At 41.4% G+C, this 20,792-nt stretch overlaps 1 protein-coding gene across 1 annotated transcript in view; it reads right to left on the reverse strand.

Moving 5' to 3' along the window:
• Positions 1-20,792, reverse strand: part of DNAH3 (dynein axonemal heavy chain 3) — a 241,660-nt gene that overhangs the window by 132,744 nt on the left and 88,124 nt on the right. The window contains exons 26-31 of the mRNA XM_065924469.1: positions 19,095-19,187; positions 15,214-15,324; positions 8,401-8,515; positions 2,548-2,746; positions 690-798; positions 351-464 (exon numbers count right to left, since the gene is read on the reverse strand). Of these exons, the coding sequence (XP_065780541.1) occupies positions 351-464; positions 690-798; positions 2,548-2,746; positions 8,401-8,515; positions 15,214-15,324; positions 19,095-19,187 (741 nt within the window). The remainder of the gene's footprint in view (positions 1-350; positions 465-689; positions 799-2,547; positions 2,747-8,400; positions 8,516-15,213; positions 15,325-19,094; positions 19,188-20,792) is intronic.

Here is a 20,792-nt window from a genome sequence, read left to right on the forward strand (position 1 = left end):
TCTACTTGTATCATTTAATTTTCATCTCCCTTGGCTGAACTGTAACAGTCTAGAGGGCAAAACTTTCTTGCTCATCTCTGTATTATGAACACATAAGCAATATCTGACATAGGGTAATTGATCAATAAATTTTTGAATGAGCAAGTGAGTGAATGAATTTGGTGAGAATGCTTATGTATACCCTAGGCATTTTGTCTCCTTAGGGTTGTTTTTGTTTGGTTCATGGAGTACTTACTTTGTGCAAGAGGCCATAGAGGAGACATAAGCCCTGTCACTGAGGAACTGACAGCCCAGAAAAAAAGCCCCTGCATGTCCAAACCCTTTATTCAGCAGCGTAGTAGCAGGGTTACCTCAATCCTGTTGAACTCATCAAAGCAGGCCCATGCTCCAGCCTGGGCTAGTCCTTTGAAAAACTTCCCCATGGCTTTGTAATCCAGACCATCAGAGCAGTTGAAGACCACACACTAGAGAGAGAGGATGTTGGCTCCATTTAGGATGGGTTTCTTCCCATCTGAATCACCCTGCACCTTGAAACAGAGGTGGGGCTCCCCTCTTCTCATTCTACTGGAGGAGCTGGGGCCCCACTCTGCCTGGTACTCTAAGCCATCTTGAACTTCATGCCAACTTCCCTGGATACGGCTCTAGAGAGGGACGGGAAAAGAGTGTGAGGATGGACAGCATTTCCCGACCTGCTTGGCCAAAGCTTTGGCCAGATCTTTGGTGGTTTCTGTCTTGCCTGTCCCAGCTGGACCCTCTGGGGCTCCTCCAAGGTTCAGCTTCAAAGCCCCCATCAGCGTCCTAAGAGGAAGAAAATAAGAACTCAATGCCATGTCCTAAGGTACAAGAAATAAACTGGCTTTTGGTTTATTTTGTTTTGACTCAAATAATTAAACATGATTTTCCCTGATTATATGGGCAATATATCATCATCATAAAAATTTCTATTTTACTCGGTGTTGTAACCTTGGTGCCTGGTATATGGGTGGCACCTATAAGCATTTGTTTGAATGAATGATTGAATGGATAAATGAATATATACATACTAAATGACAACCTAGACAGCATATTAAAAGGAGAGACATTACTTTGTCAACAAAGGTCCATCTACTCAAAGCTATGGTTTTTCCAGTAGTCACGTATGGATGTGAGAGTTGGACTATAAAGAAAGCTGAGTGCCGAAGAATTGATCCTTTTGAACTGTGGTTCTGGAGAAGACTCTTGAGAGTCCCTTGAATAGTAAGGAGATCTAACCAGTCCATCCTAAAGGAAATCAGTTCTGAATTTTCTTTGGAAGGACTGATGCTGAAGCTGAAACTACAATATTTTGGCCACCTGATGTGAAGAACTGACTCACTAGGAAAGACCCTGATGCTGGGAAAGATTGAAGGCAGAGGAGAAGGGAATGACAGAGGATGACATGGTTGGATGGCATCACTGACTGGATGAACATGAGTTTAAATAAGCTCTGGGAGTTGGTGATGGACAGGGAAGCCTGTAGTGCTGCAGTCCAAGGGGTTGCAGAGAGTTGGACATGACTGAGCAACTGAATCGAACTAATACTAAATGAATCAAATGAAAGTGAAAAACCCTCTGCATTCCAAAGATCACCGATGCTAATGGAATAATGAAAAATAAATATATTTCTCCCACTAGATTATGAACTCTTGTGTTCAGAACCCATTGTTCAGTTCCATTTGGGAGGCACAAGATAAATATTAGAAATCAATGATATGTCAACTGTGGTTCCACAGCCCTATGTATGAGCCTCTATAATTTCAGTTAACACACTTTCTTATAATCACCTGAATGTGTCTCTCTCCCCTACCCCATTAGGTTGAGGATTCCTGGAGGTCACACATCATGCACAACAAAGTTCAAGAAATGGTTGTTGAATAGTGAGTAGAACAGATAAATGATTGAAGAAGTCATAGAACATAGAAAACAAGTGATTGAGGACTTTGAAAGAAAAAAAATACTCAAGTACTACCTTTATAATTCAAAAGTTGCACTCTAACAATATATAAAATCAAAGAGAAATCTCAACATCACAAAACTGACAAATTCACAAAGTCCAAGTTTCTAAAGTTATGAATTCCAAGGAAAGTGGCAAAGCAATTTGCTGAGCACAGAATGGCCCAATCTCTTCATCAGACTGGGTGGCAGAGCTCAGAGACTCCTTGCCTGGTCCTTTACCTGGCCCCTTTTCTATCTCTTGGCCATAGGATCTCCTGGCACCTTTTTGATTTCTGCCATTGGAGAGCTTTCTTTCTTAAGCACTGTGCCATTTTCAAAGATAGACATCAGCGTTCTAATTGTTGATTTGAACACAATACTTTGCTTAGGACTTATACTGGGCTCTCATTTATTCCTAAGGCCTAAAATGCCCATCTGTGAGACCACAGTGACTAAGGTAAAAATTCTAAAATCTGAGGCTCTAGAATACAGAAGGTAAAGGTAACAAATTTAAGCAGCTCCAAACTTCTTTCTCAGATTTTCCTTTTGGAATTCCCTATTCACTCTTCAGATCTGGGGAGGCCCAGAGTTTACCTGTAGCAGCGGTCAGTGAGGGGTGTGATCACCAGCCGGGGGGAGTTTCCCAGGTACTCATAGCCGTATAAGGCTTCTGTAGTAATCATCTGCACCTGTACATCCTTGGAGTCCCAGTAATAGCGCAGTTGGGAGATCCACTGGAAATCGTTCAGATCACAGACGTTGTCCTCAGATAACTTGGCTACCACATCACGAGCTGTGTGGACACAGACATGGAAACACACTTGCAGAGTCATTGGCATCCTCCCATCTTCGCGAATTCCTCAGAAGGGTCTGAGGATGTCACCAAGACCACTCTATCTCAACAATTTTAGGTTCAACTACCCTCTCTGCCCATCTCTAAACTTCAAGCAACATCTTTATTTATATACTATATAAATTTATAGTATTGGGTTGGCCAAAAAGTGCCTTCAGTTTTAAAGTAAAAAAAAAAAAAGACACTTTTTTTTTTCATTTTCACCAAGAACTTTATTGAACAACATAGTCATCATTTTGTTCCATTACCTTCTGTAAATCTTCAGGCAACTTCATAATTCCATCTTCCCTCAAATTTTCACCTTTTTGAGCAAAAAGTTGTTCCAGGTGGCTTTTAGTCTTCCAGGGAATTGAAATTTTTTCCATTAAGAAAATTTAGTAAAGACTGAAATAAATGGACATTTGAGGGTGCAGTGTCTGGTGAATATGGCACACAAATCAGATCTTCCAGTTTGATGACCAGTTTTCGACCAGCTTTGCTTGGTCATTGAAGAAACATGTGGGCTTACATCATCCTGATGAAAGGTTATATGTTTTTTTCTGCTGACTGATTCTGGATGCTCTTTGTCAAGGGCTGCTTTCAGCTGGTCTAATTGGGAGTATTTGTTGGAATAAGTTGTTTAGTTTTTTGGAAGAAACTCACAATAGAGGACTCCTTTCCAATCCCACCATATACATAACATCACACTCTTTGAATGAAAACTGGCCTTTGGTGTGATTGGTGATAGTTCATTTCACTTGCCCTATGATCTCTTCCATACCACATGTACAGTACCGCTTTTCATTGCCTGTCACAAATTGTTTTAAAAATGAAACATTTTCAATACATTTAAGAGAATCGCTGGGGAATATGGTCAAAGAGGTTTTTTGCTTAACTTATGTGTGGAACCCAAATATCAAAGTGATTATCACAACCAAGCTGGAACAAATGATTTTCAATGCTTGATTTGGATATTTGCATATGTCAGCTATCTCCTGCGTGGTATAATGTTGATTGTACTCAATTAATGTCTTGATTTGATCACTCTCAACTTCAGCAGGTCTACCCAACCACGGAGCATCATCAAGCAAGAAATCTCTAGCATTAAATTTCACAAATGACTATGACACATTCAATCAGTCACAGCACCTTCTCCATACACTGCACAAACCTTTTTTCTTTTTTTGTTTTGCATTTCAGTTGTGTTTTTACCTTTCTTGAGTTAGTAAAGCAGCATATGCTGAAAATGTTGCTTTTTCTTCCATCTTCAATATTAAAATGGCTACACAGAAATTCCCCTTCACTTCATGGCAAATAGATGGGGGAACAATGGAAACAGTGACATATTTTACTTTCTTGGCTCCAAAATCACTGCAGATGGTGACTGCAGCCATGAAATTAAAAGACGCTTGCCCTTTGGATGAAAAGCTATGACAAACCTAGACAGCATATTCAAAAGCAGAAACATTATTTTGCTGACAAAAGTTTGTAACAGTGAAAGCTATGGTTTTTCCAGTAGTCATGTATGGATGTGAGAGCTGGACCATAAAGAAGGCTGAGTGCCGAAAAAATGATGTTTTTGAACTGTGGTTCTGGAGAAGACTCCTGAGAGTTCCTTGGACTGCAAGGAGATCCAACCTGTCAATCCTAAAGGAAATCAATCCTGAATATTCATTGGAAGGACTGATGTATTGAAGCAAAAGCTCCAATACTTTGGCTACCTGATGAGAAGAGCCAACTCATTGGAAATGACCCTGATGCTGGGAAAGATTGAAGGCAGGAGGAGAAGGGGATGACAGAGGATGAGATGGTTGGATGACTTCACCAACTCAATGGACATGAGTTTGAGCAAGCTCCAGGAGATGGTGAAGGACAGGGAGGCCTGGCGTGCTGCAGTCCGTGGGGTCACAGAGAGTCAAACACAACTGAGTGATTGAAAAACAACAACACAGAAATTCACCAAATTGGTAAGTTTTTTTAAATGCATGCTGATATGAAGACGTGGCAAGAATACACAGAAGAACTATACAAAAAAGATCTTCATGACCCAGATAACCACTATGGTGTGATCACTTACGTAGAGTCGGACATTCTGGAATGCAAAGTCAAGTGGACCTTAGGAAGCATCATGATGAACAAAGCTAGGGGAGCTGATGGAATTCCAGTTGAGTTATTTCAAATCCTAAAAGATGATGCTGTGAAAGTGCTGCACCCAATATGCCAGCAAATTTGGAAAACTCAGTAGTGGCCACAGGACTGGAAAAGGTCAGTTTTCATCCCAATCCCAAAGAAGTGCAATGCCAAAGAATATTCAAACTACTGGACAGTTGCACTCATCTCACACGCTAGCAAAGTAATGCTCAAAATTCTGCAAGCCAGGCTTCAATAGTACGTGAACTGTGAACTTCCAGATGTTCAAGGTGGATTTAGAAAAGGAAGAGGAACCAGAGATCAAATTGCCAACATCCATTGGATCATCAAAAATGCAAAAGAGTTAAAGAAAAACATCTGCTTCTACTTTATTGATAATGCCAAAGCCTTGGACTGTGTGGATCACAGTAAACTGTGGAAAATTCTTAAAGAGATGGGAATACCAGAACATCTTACCTGCCTCCTGAGAAACCTGTATGCAGGTTAAGAAGCAATAGTTAGAACTGGACATGGAACAACAGACTGGTTCCATATCAGGAAAGGAGTACATCAAGGCTGCATATTGTCACCCTGCTTATTTAACTTATATGCAGAGTACATCATGTGACATGCTGGGCTGGATGCAGCACAAACTGGAATCAGGATTGCTGGGAAAAACATCAATAACCTCAGTTATGCAGATTACAGGAAATGGCACTCCACTCCAGTACTCTTGCCTGGAAAATCCCATGGACGGAGGAGCCTGGTAGGCCACAGCCCATGGGGTTGCAAAGAGTCGGGTACGATTGAGCGACTTCATTTTCACTTTCACTTTCACTTTATGGTAGAAAGCGAAGAAAAACTATAAGCCTTGTGATGAAAGTGATAAAGGAGAGTGAAAAAGCTGAGTTAAAACTCAGCATTCAGAAAACTAAGATCACAGCATCCAGTCCCATCATTTCATGGCAAAGAGATGGGGAAACAATGGAAACAATGACAGATTTTATTTTCTTGGGCTCCAAAATCACTGCAGATGGTGACTGCGGCCATGAAATTAAAAGGCTCTTGCTCCTTGAAAGAAAAGTTATGACCAACATATATGACAGGATATTAAAAAGCAGAGACATTACTTTGCCAACAAAGGTTCGTCTAGTCAAAGCTATGATTTTTCCAGTAGTCATATATGGATGTGAGAGTTGGACTATAAAGAAAGCTGAGCACTGAAGAATCGATGATTTTGAACTGTGGTGTTGGAGAAAACTCTTGAGTATCCCTTGGACTTCAAGGAGATCCAACCAGTCCATCCTAAAGGAAATCAGTTCTGAATATTCACTGAAAGGACTGATGCTGAAGCTGAAACTACAATATTTTGACCACCTGATGCAAAGAACTGACTCATTTGAAAAGACTCTGATGCTGGGAAAGATTGAAGGTGGGAGGAGAAGGGGATGACAGAGGATGAGGTGATTGTATGGCATCACAGACTCGATGGACATGAGTTTGAGTAAGCTCTGGGTGTTGGTGATGGAGAGGGAGCCCTGGTGTGTTGCAATACCTGGGGTCACAACGAGTCAGACATGACTGAGTGACTGAACTGAGCTGAACTTATAGACAGCTGTGACAATACAATCTAAGAAAAATGTTTCAAACGAAGTTCAAGACAACTACATGCTACTAGAGGTATCTTCTGGAAAATAATGAACAAGTCTTTGGCCAACCCAATATTAACTACTGTTATCATTCCCAAACTCTTGGAAAGTGACCCAGAGCGCTTTGCACAAATGCTAGCTCACTGCGAGTGCTCTCCTTCTAGCCCTATTCCAGTCCTCTAGGATATCCTAGGAGAATACAATTAGCCTGGCCTGATACACTTAGCAAGCAAAGGGATCTCACAAACCCATGTTAGGTGTAGTCTTTCCATGGAAGTAAGGTGTTGAGAAATTAAGTAAGAGCTATATTTCTAGTTTTTATCCTTTCTGTAATAGAACTGTGAGTTTAATTTAATATTTTCACAGTGATGGGGGCCCTGAAGTTGATGAGTGGACATAGTTTATGAGAATCATTATTTTTTAGGTAATTCACAAGGCAACTGTTATTTCAACCTCAGAACTAATATAGTGCTTGAAATCAGGATCTCAGAAATAGAACTTTGCAAAGGGACACTTCTGTAAGTCTACTCCCTCCCTGTGAGATAAATCTTTTATTACAGTAAAATCCCAAATCCTGAAGAGTCCTTGCAGAAGATTATACCAAAATCACGCTCTTTCATTCTTCCTGAGGAATTTAATTCCAATCCAGGTCCCTGGGAGGACCCAGAAAACAGGTGAGTTTGAGAGATCCAAGAGCAAGTTGAATCTCAAGGTTAGGGATGCCTTTCCAAGGCAGTGTATGTTCATGTGTTCACGCATGAAAGTGTATGTCAGTGTATGTGTATAAATTCAACCACTCTGGGGCATCCTGGGCAGTAACCATGCCTTCACTTATTACTCCTACAAGTTAAATATGTAGCCAGATGAAGAGCACCTTCTCCCTCTCTCCTCCATATTTTATGCTAGTCTATCCAAATGAAATCAGATTGAAATGAGCATCAGGGAGCTCCTGGGTGCCTTTAGTGGTTACGATTCCAGACTTTCACTACCGTGGCCTGGGTTCAATCCCTGGTCGGGGAACTGAGATCCCACAAGCCATGTGGCCGAAAGAAAAGAAAAAAAGGAAAAGAAATGAGCATCCACTTTATGGAGAGTAAGATGCATGAAATGCCAGCAGGAAGCTGGGTGTGTGAGCAAAAGAGACACTGTTACGAGGCAACCAGTTTGGTTCAGCCCTAGTTTCCTTGGCGATGATGGTGTGAGGGTGTGGGGGTGGTTTGTTTTATATAAAGACTCCAGTTCTTCCTCCTCCTTTCCTCCTTCCCTCTTTCTCTTTCTTAGGAAGAGTTGGAATGCATCTTCTCTTAGCCATTCTCTCCCTGCATCACTGCCCATTTTCCAGTCTTTGGGCTTGGAATCAGACACAGGTTCAAATTACAATAGAGCCTCTGCTACTAACTAGCTGTGTGCCTCTCAGCAAGATATTTGCCTCTATAAACTACAGGCTCTTAATCTCTGAAATATATATAAAAATGAGACAATGTATGTCACGCACTTAGCACAAAACTTGACAAAAAATTATTAGTTAAGATCAGTAGACGGAAACTGCTTCAAGTTGGTAAGTCTCAGAAATGGCTGTGGCCATCACTTTCTCAGAGCACTGTTTGGTGCTGGTGGTGAGGTTCTTGGAAATAAGGTTGGGGATGGGAGGGAAAACATAAGATGAGATACACAGAAGCATTGATTTCTCTTCCTCACCCCCTCATTTATTCTCAGTTGGAGAAGCCTTTCCCTAGTGAAAAAAGAAACCTGAATCATCCCATCCAGGAGGGAGAGAGGCAAGCTTGGCAGCTATTACTAAACAGTCACTAATGCTAGGAAAACCTCCTTGCTTACCGTGGACATCAATGACTGTGAGGGCCCCGAGGGTGAGTCGAGCTCCACTGCTCAGCTTCCCTCGCACCAGCTGAACAATCTGTGCAATCTGATCATTGCTCTTCTTCAGAAAACCCTGGCAGGGGCATAGGAGGGAACAACATGTTAAGTTGTATTCTCCTGGTAATCCCTTTTCTGGAATGACACCATCCACACTCCATGGTCCAAACCAGACTCCTAGATGTCATCCCTCAACCTCCCATTCCCTCAGCCCCAGTCATTAACCTCCAGATAAATTTCAAAAGCATAATGTTAACTTAAAGAAGTCAGATTTGAAAGTCTAGACACTGTATGGTTTTACTTTTATAAAGTTGTGGAAAAGATAAAACTATAGGGGCATAAAACAGAAGGATACTTGCTGAAGGCTGAGAATAGTGACTACAAAGGACAGGAGGAAAATTTTAGGGTGTGTGGAACTGTTCTGTATCTTGACTGTGATGATGGCTACACAAATGTATGTGTTTGTCAAAACTCAGAAATACACACTAAAAAGGATGAATTTTACAATATATATAAATTAGGCAGTAAGCCAGAATTAACAAAAATAACTGAAACTCTTTTAGATTAGACAAAGGAAACATGAAAACTAAATGTAATTCTGGATTGGATCCTAAACCTGACAAAAAGATGAATTTAAAAGGTTAAATAATAATATTGTATCAAGGTTGTTGGATATTGTACTGTGGTTATGTAAGATGTTAGTATGTTAATACACCTGGATGAAGGGTGTATGGGAATTCTTCGTATTATTTTTGCAGCGTTATTTGCCAGTCTGACATTAATTCAAAACAAGTTAAACAATAAAAATGAATGGAGAACATATGAGACCACCCTACGCTCATCTCACCTTCCTTACTTTTTTGTTATGTGCTTCTGGGCAAATTATTTTAACCCTCTGTGCCTCAGTCTCCTCATCTGTCACATCTAGATAATTAAAGCTATTCTTCAAGTGATTTTGAGGAGTAAGACCCTGATGCTGGGAAAGATTGAAGGCAGAAGGAGAAGAGGGTGACAGATGATGAGATGGTCGAATGGCATCACTGACTCAATGGCTATGAGTTTGAGCAAACTCCAAAAGATTGTGAAGGGCAGGGAAGCCTGGCGTGCTGCAGTCCACGGGGTCACAAAGAGTTGGACAGGACTTAGCAACTGAATGACAACAAATGTAAAGCACTTCGCACAATGTCTGGTATGGAAAGTGTCCAGTAAATAGTGGTGATTATTATTAGTTATAATATCCTTAACACATAGCAAAAAAAAGTCTTTTAAAAATGTTTATTTGTTTGACTGTACAAGGTCTTAGTTGAAGCATGTGGGTACTTTAGTTGCAGGATGTGGGATCTTTAGTTGCAGCATGCGAGATCTAGGTCCCTAACCAGGGATCGAACCTGGGCCTCCTGCATTGGAGGCACAGAGTCTTAGCCACTGGACCACTAGAGAAGTCCCCTAAAAGGCTTTTGGATGCATCCCTGTTGCCCTTGGTATGTCTGCAATCCACTGGGGATAGAACGGTCCTCCACATCTCTCTTAACCACACACATCACACAGCAATTTTGGATCAAGTTGCCCTTAGTTGCTGGAATGCACCGTGCTTTTCATTGTCAGATTTTTGCACATTTTGGTCTCTCTCTCTCTCATGCTCTTCCTCCTGATCTGTGCTTGACTACTCCCTATTTATATTATATGTCTCCTCTTAGACCCTGTTTTTCTGGGACATATTACCCTCTCTTACTTTTAGTTTTCTCCTTCCTTTCCATGATTTCTGGATCCGTGTACTTTCCTTATCACAGTTTGATAAAAGAGCCTTTTTAAAAAAATCTTTCTCACTTGACTGTAAATCCATGTCAAGGACAATGACTGCTTGATTAACTTCTAATTCCCTTTCCCTAGCAAAGTTCCAGTTGCAGATGTTAAACAAATATTTGTTAAATGAACAATGGATCGGTGATAGATGGAGGAATAGAAATTCTGTACCAACAACTTTAGGATGCCACGGCACATCATTCGGCATGCTTGGTACTCCAGAGCTTGAGTGTGTGATGGGAAGCATTCTGTTCTTTACAGGTAGGAAATTGTAGCACACAGTTGCAAAAGTCAGAATTTTCAGTGTTCCTAAGGTTTCAAAAATTTACATGAAAGCAGTTTTCAAGTGTAAAGTGCAACACATCTACTAGGAATTATGAACAATAAATCTGTAAAAAGTGCAGCTGCTTGTTGTTCAGTCACTCAGTCATGTCTGACTCTTTGTGACCCTGTGGACTGCAACACACCAAGCTTCCCTGTCCTTCGCTATCTCCCTGAGTTTGCTCAAACTCATGGCCATTGAGTCAGTGAAGCCATCCAACCATCTCATCCTCTGTCACCCCTTCTTTTCTTGCCCTCAATCTTTCCCAACATCAGGGTCTTTTCCAATGAGCTAGCTCTTTGAATTAGGTGGCCAAAGTACTGGAGTTTCAGCTTCAGCATCAGTCCTTCCAAAGAATATTCAGGGTTAATTTCCTTCAGGGTTGACTGCTTTGATCTCCTTCCAGTTCAGCAGACTCTCAAGAGTCGTCTCCAACACCACAATTTGAAAGCATCAATTCTTTGGTGCTCAGTCTTCTTTATGGTCCAACTCTCACATCCGTACATGACCAGTGGAAAAGCCATAGCTTTGATATGCAGACCTTTGCTGGCAAAGTGATGTCTCTGCTTTTTAATATGCTATGTCTAATTTGCCATAGCTTTACTTCCAAGAAGCAAGTGTCTTTTAATTTCATGACCACAGTCACTGTCTGCAGTGATTGTGGAGTCCCAAAAAGTAAAGTCTGTCACTCTTTCCATTTTTTCCCCATCTATTTGCCATGAAGTGAAGGGACAGATGTCATGATCTTAGTTTTTTGAATGTTGTAAGCCAGCTTTTTCACTCTGGTCTTTCACCTTCATCAAGAGGCTTTTTAGTTCCTATTCAACTTTCTGCTGTTAAAGTAGTATCTGCCCATCTGAGGGCTGGTGATATTTCTCCCGGAAATCTTGATTCCAGCTAGACTCCAGTCATCTAGCCAGGGATTTCACAAGATGAACTCTGCATATAAGTTAACTAAGCAGGGTGACAATATACAGCCTTGACATACTCCTTTCTCAATTTTGAACCAGTTCGTTGTCCCATGTCCTGTGCTAAGTGTTGCTCCCTGACCTGCACACAGGTTTCTCAGGAGACAGGTAAAGTGGCCTGGTATTCCCATCTCTTTAAGAATTTTCCACAGTTTGTTGTGACCCACACAGTCAAAAGCTTTAGCATAATCAATGATGCAGAAGTAGATATTGCTTTTGGAATTGCATTGCTTTTTCTATCATCCAGCAGATATTGGCAATTTCATCTCTGGTTCCTCTGCCTTTTTTAAACCCTGCTTGTACATCTGGAAGCTCTCACTTCATGTACTGCTGAAGCCTAGGTTGAAGGATTTTGTGCATAATCCTACTAGTATGTGAAATGAGTGCAACTGTACAGTAATTTGAACATTCTTTGGCATCACCTTTCTTTTGGATTTGAATGAAAACTGATCTTTTTCAGTCCTGTGGCCACTGCTGAGTTTTCCAAATTTGCTGGCATATTGAGTGCAGCACTTCAACACCATCATCTTTTAGGATTTGAATGAGCTCAGCTGGAATTCCATCACCTCCACTAGCTTTGTTGGTAGCAATGCTTCCCAAGGACCACTTGAATTCACACTCCAGAATGTCTGGCTCTAGTTGAGTGGCCATACCACTGTGGTTATCTGAGTCATTAAAATCTTTTTTGTACAGTTCTGTGTATTCTTGCCACTTCTTACTCTCTTCTCCTTCTCTTAGGTCCTTGCTGTTTCTGTCCTTTATTGTGCCCATCTTTGCATGAAATTTCCCCTTGGTATCTCCAATTTTCTTGGGGAGATCTTTACTCTTTCCCATTCTGTTGCTTTCCTCTATTTCTTTTCATGGTTTCCTTAAGAATGCTTTCTTACCTCTCCTTGCTATTCTCTAGAACTCTGTATCTTTCCTTTTCTCCTTTGCCGTTCCCTTCTCTTCTTTCTCAGCTATTTGTAAGGCCTTCTCAGACAACTACTTTGCCTTCTTGTATTTCTTTTTCTTGGGGATGGTTTTGGTCACCACCTCCTATACAATGTTATGAATCTTCGTCCATAGTTCTTCAGGCACTATGTCTGCCAGAACTAATTCCTTGATTTAATTGTCACCTCCACTGTATAATTGTAAGGGATTTGATTTAGGTTATACCTGAATGGCTGGTAGTTTTACCTACTTTCTTCAATTTAAGTCTGAATTTGGCAATAAGGAGTTTGATCCAAGCCACAGTTAGCTCCCGGTCGTGTTTTTGCTGACTGTATAGAGCTTCTCCATCTTCAGCTACAAAGAATATAATCAATCTGATTTCGGTATTGACCATCTGGTAATGTCCATGTGTCCAGTCATTTCTTGTGTTGTTGGAAGACAGTGTTTGCTATGACCAGTGTGTTCTCTTGGCAAAACTCTGTTAGCTTTGCCCTGCTTCATTTTGTACTCCAAGGTCAATCTTGCCTGTTAGTCCAGGTATCTCTTGCATTTTTTGCATTCCAGTCCCCTACTTTTGCATTCCAGTCTCCTATGATGCAAAGGACATCTTTTTTTTGGTGTTAGTCTTGTAGGTCTTCATAGAACTTTTTAACTTAGCTTCTTCAGCATCAGTGGTTGGCGCATAAACTTGCATTACTATAATGTTAAATGGTTTGTTGGAAATGAACTGAGGTCATTCTGTCATTTTTGAGACTGCATCTAAATACTGCATTTTGGAGTTTTTTGTTGACTATGAGGGGTATTCCATTTCTTCTAAGGAATTCTTTCCCACGTAGTAGATATAAAGGTCATCTGAATTAAATTCATGTATTCCCATCCATTTTAGTTCACTGATTCCTGAAATGTTGATGTTCACTCTTGCCATCTCCCTCTTGACGAAATCCACTTTACCTTGATTCATGGTCAAGGGACCTGGTTCAGGTTCCTTTGCAATACTGTTCTTTACAGCATGGGACTTTACTTTCACCCCCAGACATATCCACAATTGAATGAAATTTCTACTTTGGCCCAGCCTCTTCCTTCTTTTATGGAGTTGTTTTTCCACTCTTCCCTAGTAGCATATTGGACACCTACAGACCCGGGGAAGTGGGGGTGCTTATCTTCCAGAGTCATCTTTTTGCCTTTTCATTTTGTTCATGGGGTTCTCAAGGCAAGAACACTGAAGTGGTTTGCCATTCCTTTCTCCAAGGTACCGTATTTTATCAGGCCTTGACTAGTAAGGACATGCCCTTCAGCCACTCCATGGAGCTGGATGATGCCTGGCGCCCTGGTTGTCCCACTGCTGGTCCATGTTTAGTGTGTAGACCTGCACAGGCTGGAGGGTGTCTGTCGATGTGCTGCCTGGGGGGCGGAGCCAAGGCCCTGCTGGAGTTGCTAGGAGTGGGGTCTCCAGAAGGCTAGAAGCCAAGATTGGAGGATGCCCAGGAGTGGAGGGCTCCCTGGCCTTGCTTCTGCTGCTGGCCAACCTGGGGACAATCTGCTGCCTGCATTGCCCACTGCTGGCCAAGCTCTGGACCCTCCTTTCCTCCCCTCCAGCTCCTCGACTTTATTATCCAGGCTCAGCAAGCCTGGCTGCCCAGAGGGGTGTGCGCATTGCTTCTTGGACTCCTGCCCTATTGTGCTAGGAATCTGGGGCACTGGTTACTACCCTGTTCCTGACTCGACTTCCCCCATGATCCCTCCCCCATGATCCCATGCTTCCCTTGCCAAAAATTGCAACTTGTTCAAATACTAATGTTCTAATTTTAAGGTATAAAGCAAAATATAGCAAATTAAAATATAGTCTGGCTCCCAGATAATCATATATAGGGGGAATAACAGGAAATCTGATGTGATAATCATAGAAAATTACACCATGGTAAAAATGTTGGGAATGGGGTTACCATTTACTCAGTCAAAAAATATTTAGCAAGCAACTACTTGGCAGTGCAAAAACCCCCTGAGATATAATAATGAGTAAACCAGACATGGCCTTTTCCCTGTGATATAACCTAAGACCTTAACACTGAATAACTTACCGGCATCTCACTTAACCCTCAACAGTAGTGAAGTGTGGTGGTATAACTCCTTGCATTTTATAGACAAGGAGACTGAGACCCAGGTTAGGCAACTTGCCCATGGTCACAGAGCTAACAGGTGAAGGTATCAGAAGTTGAATTCAAGTCCATCTAGGTCCTGAACTCTCAAGTATAGGCATTAGTGGCAGAGTTAAGGGGAAATATGTGTGCCTGGATCTGAAGCTAGGCAGGACCTGAGTATTCATGGTTTCAAGAGAAAGCTGAAGAAAAAGCTAGAGGTGGGACAGTGTTGGACTGGGGGTGGTGAAAAGGGATATGGTGGAGGAAGAAGAGAGGAAAACAGGGCCAGGTGGCTTCTTGGCACAGGAAAAAGATGAAGAGGTCTCTGTTGGTAGAAATTCTGCCAGGTTGGCACTTGGAAGGAAAGGCAGATAAAAGTTAAGATCCTTTAGCCTAGAATTTCTATCTAGAAAGAAATGTGAGAGTTCCTGCACTATAGAACTTGAGGATAGTCCTAATTCCAGACATGTGTCCTGAAGAAAACCCTGACTTCTGTGACACCAAGGGCCTGTTTATTTTTTCTTTAGAAAAATGGCACTCTAGTTATATGTCATTCAAATAATAATCTAGCTTAAATCTCCTCTATAAGCTTCATGACAGACTCACTTACCGGTAGGGTTTTTTCAATCAGGGCTTGGGAAACCTCCTTGGTCCAAAAGACGGAGGAGACACAGATAACCACCTGGCCAGGCCACTGCAAGACCCACTGATTACGCGGGACCTGGGAAAGTGCAGGAAGGCAGTTTGCAGGGTCAGTTCATCTTGTGTGATTTAAATTGCCTTCCTAAAATATCCACCATGATCTTATCCCCTCAACAAAACCAAAAGTCATCCCCAGCCTCAAAGGTTACATACAAGTCTTAACATTTCTGGGATTATTGATTTATGTCTTCTTTCCTGAATTTTATAAAAAAGAAAAAGATCCTCACCTACAATTCATTAATTCCATCACCTACAAATTGGCACTTGCCATCTACATCTACAAGGATTAATTAGGAGCTGCAGCAGCTGCTGACCTTCAACACTTCCAAAAGGAGCTCAGGGTGGAGATCAGGAATAAGTCACTCTATGCTCTGGGAAAAACTGGCAGAATAGGTCTTTAGATAGATATTTTCAGAAGATGATTTTATGAGCCCAATTCTTGCAAATCCTCTTATTTAGAAAAACACTAAAATCCTTCATGGTGGTATCTGCTCCTTGTGATTAGCAGTCACCGTCATGAGACTAGAAAAAACCTTCTGTAAATAATGTGCTTGATTGTACATACTCCCCCTTCACCAAAATCACATATACACTGACCTTCCCTCCTTTACCTCTTTAGAGCAGTTTCTCAGAGGTGTCTGAAATGCTGTCTTCTGGCTATAGTCCTCATTTTGCCCCAAATAAAACTTAGCTCACAACTCTCACAGTAACAGGGATAGAGTACAGGGACAAAGTAGGTGATTAAATAGTTAATCCCACTAGGGGATTGTAAGTAGAATAAATATGGGAGACCCCTGTAAGTTAATGAGTATGCAAGAAAGCAGGTTCGCTTCACTACAAGATGAAGCAGCTTGTTTAGCAACAAAGCCATGCAACAGAAGCATGAGACATGCCCCCAAACAATAAAACAATGGGGGCATGAGAGCCACATCTTTCCCAGTGAACTCAGTGCGTTAACGACCCCTAGGCCATGCTCTCTGCATGCATAAAAAACAATAATTTGTGGGGCTAGCTTGGTCACGTAGGGATAAGAAAACTCCCCTGCCCAACTTGAAGGAGAAGCTCATGATGGAAGCACAATGTCTACTTGAAAAAGACAAAGAAATTCTTCCTTTACCCACTTTTTCTTTGATTATGACACTAGCCCTGTAGGTTCTTGGGGCATGGTATCCTCTTGCCCACCCACTTGTAAGCCTCACAAGCATCTTATTCTAACAAATCACTTTTTACCTATCACTTTGCTTCTTGCTGAGTTTTTTTCCTATGCTGAGACAGAAAGGACTATGGAAATGGAGCTCTTTTCAATGTTGTGCACTTTTTTCAATCAATAACTCTTTTTTATTTTTTTAATGCTCCCATCTAGGGATTTTACATAGTTATAATCAAGGTGTTGTTTAAAAAGTATTTATATAACTACTCTTTTTGATAGCTAGATAATATTGCAATATTGCCCCACAATTTTCATAGCCATGACATCCCCCAACTTTTTTAAACTTCTCTGTAGATAGATAGAAATTATTCACAGATAGGCAAATTATGGCTTGAGAGCCACGTCTGAGGTTAGGTTGTAACACAGTCAGGCCATTTGAACCTATCATCTAAGCATGCTTTTGCACTACAAAGGCAAGGATAAATAGTTGTGACTGGTGTATACTGCAGAGTGAAAATCATTTACCATCTGGCCCTTTACAGAAAAACCTTGTCTGGCTATAAATGCAACTGCATGAAATAACTTCATGCAGGTAGCCATTTTGCTTTAACTTAATTTTTGATTTATAATGTATCAGGGGACAAAGGCCTTGGTTTTTCATTTACAATACAAATACTACTGAGAGAGGCAACAGTGTCAGTCCTGGGTACATCAGTGGGAAGGTGTTAATTGAGTATTCCTTTCTTTAGTGGAAAAAGTCCTGGGGGTAGGGGTGGGAGCCTCAAAGTGAGAAACACTTAAAATAGAAGAGACTAAAGATCTAGTCAACTTTTTTACTCTCCTCTGTCAACTTTCATCAAGAGGCTCTTTAGTTCTTCTTCATTTTCTTCCATAAGGGTTCACAGGGTTCTCAAGGCAAGAATAATGAAGTGGTTTACCATTTCCTTCTCCAGTGGACCATGTTTTGTCAGAACTCTCCGCTGTGACCCATCTGTCTTGGGTGGCCCTACATGGCATGACTCATAGTTTCATTGTTAGACAAGGCTATGGTCTGTGTGATCTGTTTGATTAGTTTTCTGTGATTGTGGGTTTCATTCTGTCTGTCCTCTGATGGATAAGGATAAGAGGCTTACAGAAGGTTCCTTCTGGGAGGCTCCTTGGAAGAAGAGCTATGACCAACCTAGACGCAATCTAAAAAGCAGAGACATTACTTTGCCAACAAAGGTCCATCTAGTCAAAGCTATGGTTTTTCCAGTAGTCATGTATGGATATGAGAGTTGGACTATAAAGAAAGCTGAGCACTGAAGAATTAATGCTTTTGAACTGTGCTGTTAGAGAAGACTCTTGAGAGTCCCTTGGACTGCAAGGAGATCAAGCCACTAAATCCTAAAGGAAATCACTCCTAAATATTCATTGGAAGGGCTGATGCTGAAGCTGAAGCTGAAGCTCCAACACTTTGGCCATCTGATATGAAGAACTGACTCACTGGAAAAGACCCCAATACTGGGTGAGATTGAAGGAAGGAGGAGAAGGGGACGACAGAAGGTGAGATGGTTGGATGGCATCACCGACTGGATGGACATGAGTTTGAGCAAGCTCCAGGAGTTGGTGATGGACAGGGAAGCCTGCATGCTGTAGTCCATGGAATCGTAAAGAGTTGGACACGACTGAGCAACTGAACTGAACTGAAAGATCTAGTCTGCCAACATTAAACTTAAGAGTAACTGTGACAGGTTCTTTTCCCTTACCTTATGCCTTCTGTTACACAAGTCACCTAAAGTTTTGGGGGCTAAATGAGTTGTGCCCTTTGGGGTGTCAACTATAAATCGCCACTTGCCATCTACCTCTATATGGATTAAATCATGTGCTGCTGCAGTTGCTGATTTTCAACATCCCCTAAAAGGAGTTCAGGGTGGAGAGCAGAAATGAGGCACTCTGCGCTCTGAGAAAAATTTGCAGCACAGGTTTTCAGACAGACATTTTCAGGAGCCATTTTTATTAGCTCAATTCTTACATCTCCTTATATCTAGAAAAGCACTAATACCCTTCACGGTGATGAGTGCTCCTTGTGACTAGCAGAAACCTGAAAAAATATGTGCTTGATTTCATGCATTCCCCCTTCACCAAAATTACATGTATATTGACCTGCCCCCTACCTCTATGGAGCAATTTCTCAGAGCTATCCTGAAGTGTTGTTTCCCAGACTATAGTCTTCTTGTTGCCCCAAATAAAACTTAACTTGCAATTTTCACATTATGCAATTTTTTAAAGTAAACAGGGCACGTGTAATGTTAATGAAAAACCTAGGGGAGGGGATGCCTAATTGGGGAGGGGCTCTAAATAAACCTCTTGCCATCAATTATTTTCACAGAAAGGACTGGCCCACAGCAATCAAAGGGTTCTGGCTCATAGGATAGACTGGTATGGGTTGCTTATAACTGTAAACCTTTCATGTTCAGAATTATATATACTGCCCCAGGATTTATAGGGAAAAAAAAAAAAGAGGCACAGAGGGGTCAGGTGTTACTTATCAGGAGAGGGATGGGTTTTAGTGGAAGACAGGCTTCCATTTAACCTTGTCCCCCAAATTTTTCTTGGTGTACCAACGCCCTGGCATGTGTATCTCAGTTTTCATTTACCTGGACATATGCTTCAATCCCAAGTTTAATAACTTCCTGCATACTGGCAAGCATCATCTGTTCCACCTGCTGGAGCCATTTTTCCACCATGCCCTGCAGGTTGAGACAGACAAAGAGGCAGTGACAGTTAACCAAGCCTGGCGGGAGGGACCATGGGCAGAAGCCAGCTTTCTCTCAGCAAAGGGCTGGAGGGAGGCCAAAGGTTTGTTACACCTTCAAGCCAATATTCTTTAACTATTGGTTACACTTATTTACTGTATTCTCAGAAGTGTATGATTCAAAAAAGGGACAATAGAGACTTTTTAAGACACATTTCTTTCACATTTTCTGAAAGACAGCTTCTTAGGAGACAACTGACACATTTATACTTCACATTGAGAAATAAGACATTGCCTGTCATGTCACTAAATAAAAGAAGTTGCAGCCACCAGCAATTGCAGCCACCCCGTGTCCCCTGAAGGTGAGCCCTGAGGGAACTCAGGAAGGAGGCAAAGAATACCTGCCTATAAGCTGCAGTCACCTCCAAGGGTGCAGCTTGAGGAAACTCAGGATGTGAAAACACAGGATACTGGCCCCAGACAGCTGAGGTGGATATCAAAGGACTGATTTCAGTGAGCACAGACTCTTACATCTTCTCATACATAAAAAAGCACTAAATTCCTTAACTTGTGATATCTGGTTTTCTTTCATTAACAATAATCTTCTGACATTTGGAAGTTGCAAAACTCCTAAATCTCTTGGCTCCCCTCCAACCTCCAGCAGTTTTCTCAGGCTTACTTGAGATGCTGTCTCCCTAACTTGACATCCTGAGAATGTACGCTGAATAAAACAGAACCCAACTTTTAGGTGGTACATTTTTTTTAGTAGACAAGTTCATAAAATAAATTGTTCATTTCTAATTGAACAGTTTTAATTCTTGCATTATTCCAGCAGTCCTCAAACTTGGCTGAGCACTGGAATCATCTGGAGTTCTTTAAAAATTATGGATTCCTGAACCCCACTCCCAGACATTCTGATTTGATTGGTATGGGACGCAACCAGGGCAAATGGATTTTTTTAAATCTCTACAAGTAATTAGAATGTGCAGCACATTATTCAGTGTTAGAATTTCAGGTAACTCTACTTGCTGACTTCAAGTGCTTGTAAGCTAGCTGGTGTTTGGTTCTAAGGTGTGATTCCTAGTTGCTGAAACTTAAATGTGTGGGTGGCAAAAATGGTCTACCAAGCAAGGCCAAGAATGCTAGTCTATTTCTACTGTGAGGTACTGTCAAGTTCAGCAAGAGTGGAAGTAACTTACATTTTATAAGGGCACATGTATAAAAAATGTGAGCTAAATGGCGTTAAATCCATGATGTATTATTGACCTTTAAAAATACCTGCCCCTACTGAACAGTTTATTGATCTGATTGGATCTCTTTGAATTTGGATCTGCTCATGGGGATTTAAACAGTATTAGTTGTTTGGATCTGGCTCCTGCTACTGTCTCCACATCAAGTTTTATTGAAATGTTTCCACAAATTTAGGGTGCCATGTGAATTGCAGTATAATCTCCATCTTAGAGATGAACAAGCAGACCCAAAAAGATTAGTTCCCCAAAGTCTGCTGTGCTGTGTGCTTAGTCACTCAGTCAAGTCTGACTCTGCGACCCATTGACCTGTAGACCACCAGGCTCCTATGCCCAGGGGATTTTTCAGGCAA

Source organism: Muntiacus reevesi, chromosome 2, assembly GCF_963930625.1.
Source record: "Muntiacus reevesi chromosome 2, mMunRee1.1, whole genome shotgun sequence".
NCBI lineage: Eukaryota > Metazoa > Chordata > Mammalia > Artiodactyla > Cervidae > Muntiacus > Muntiacus reevesi.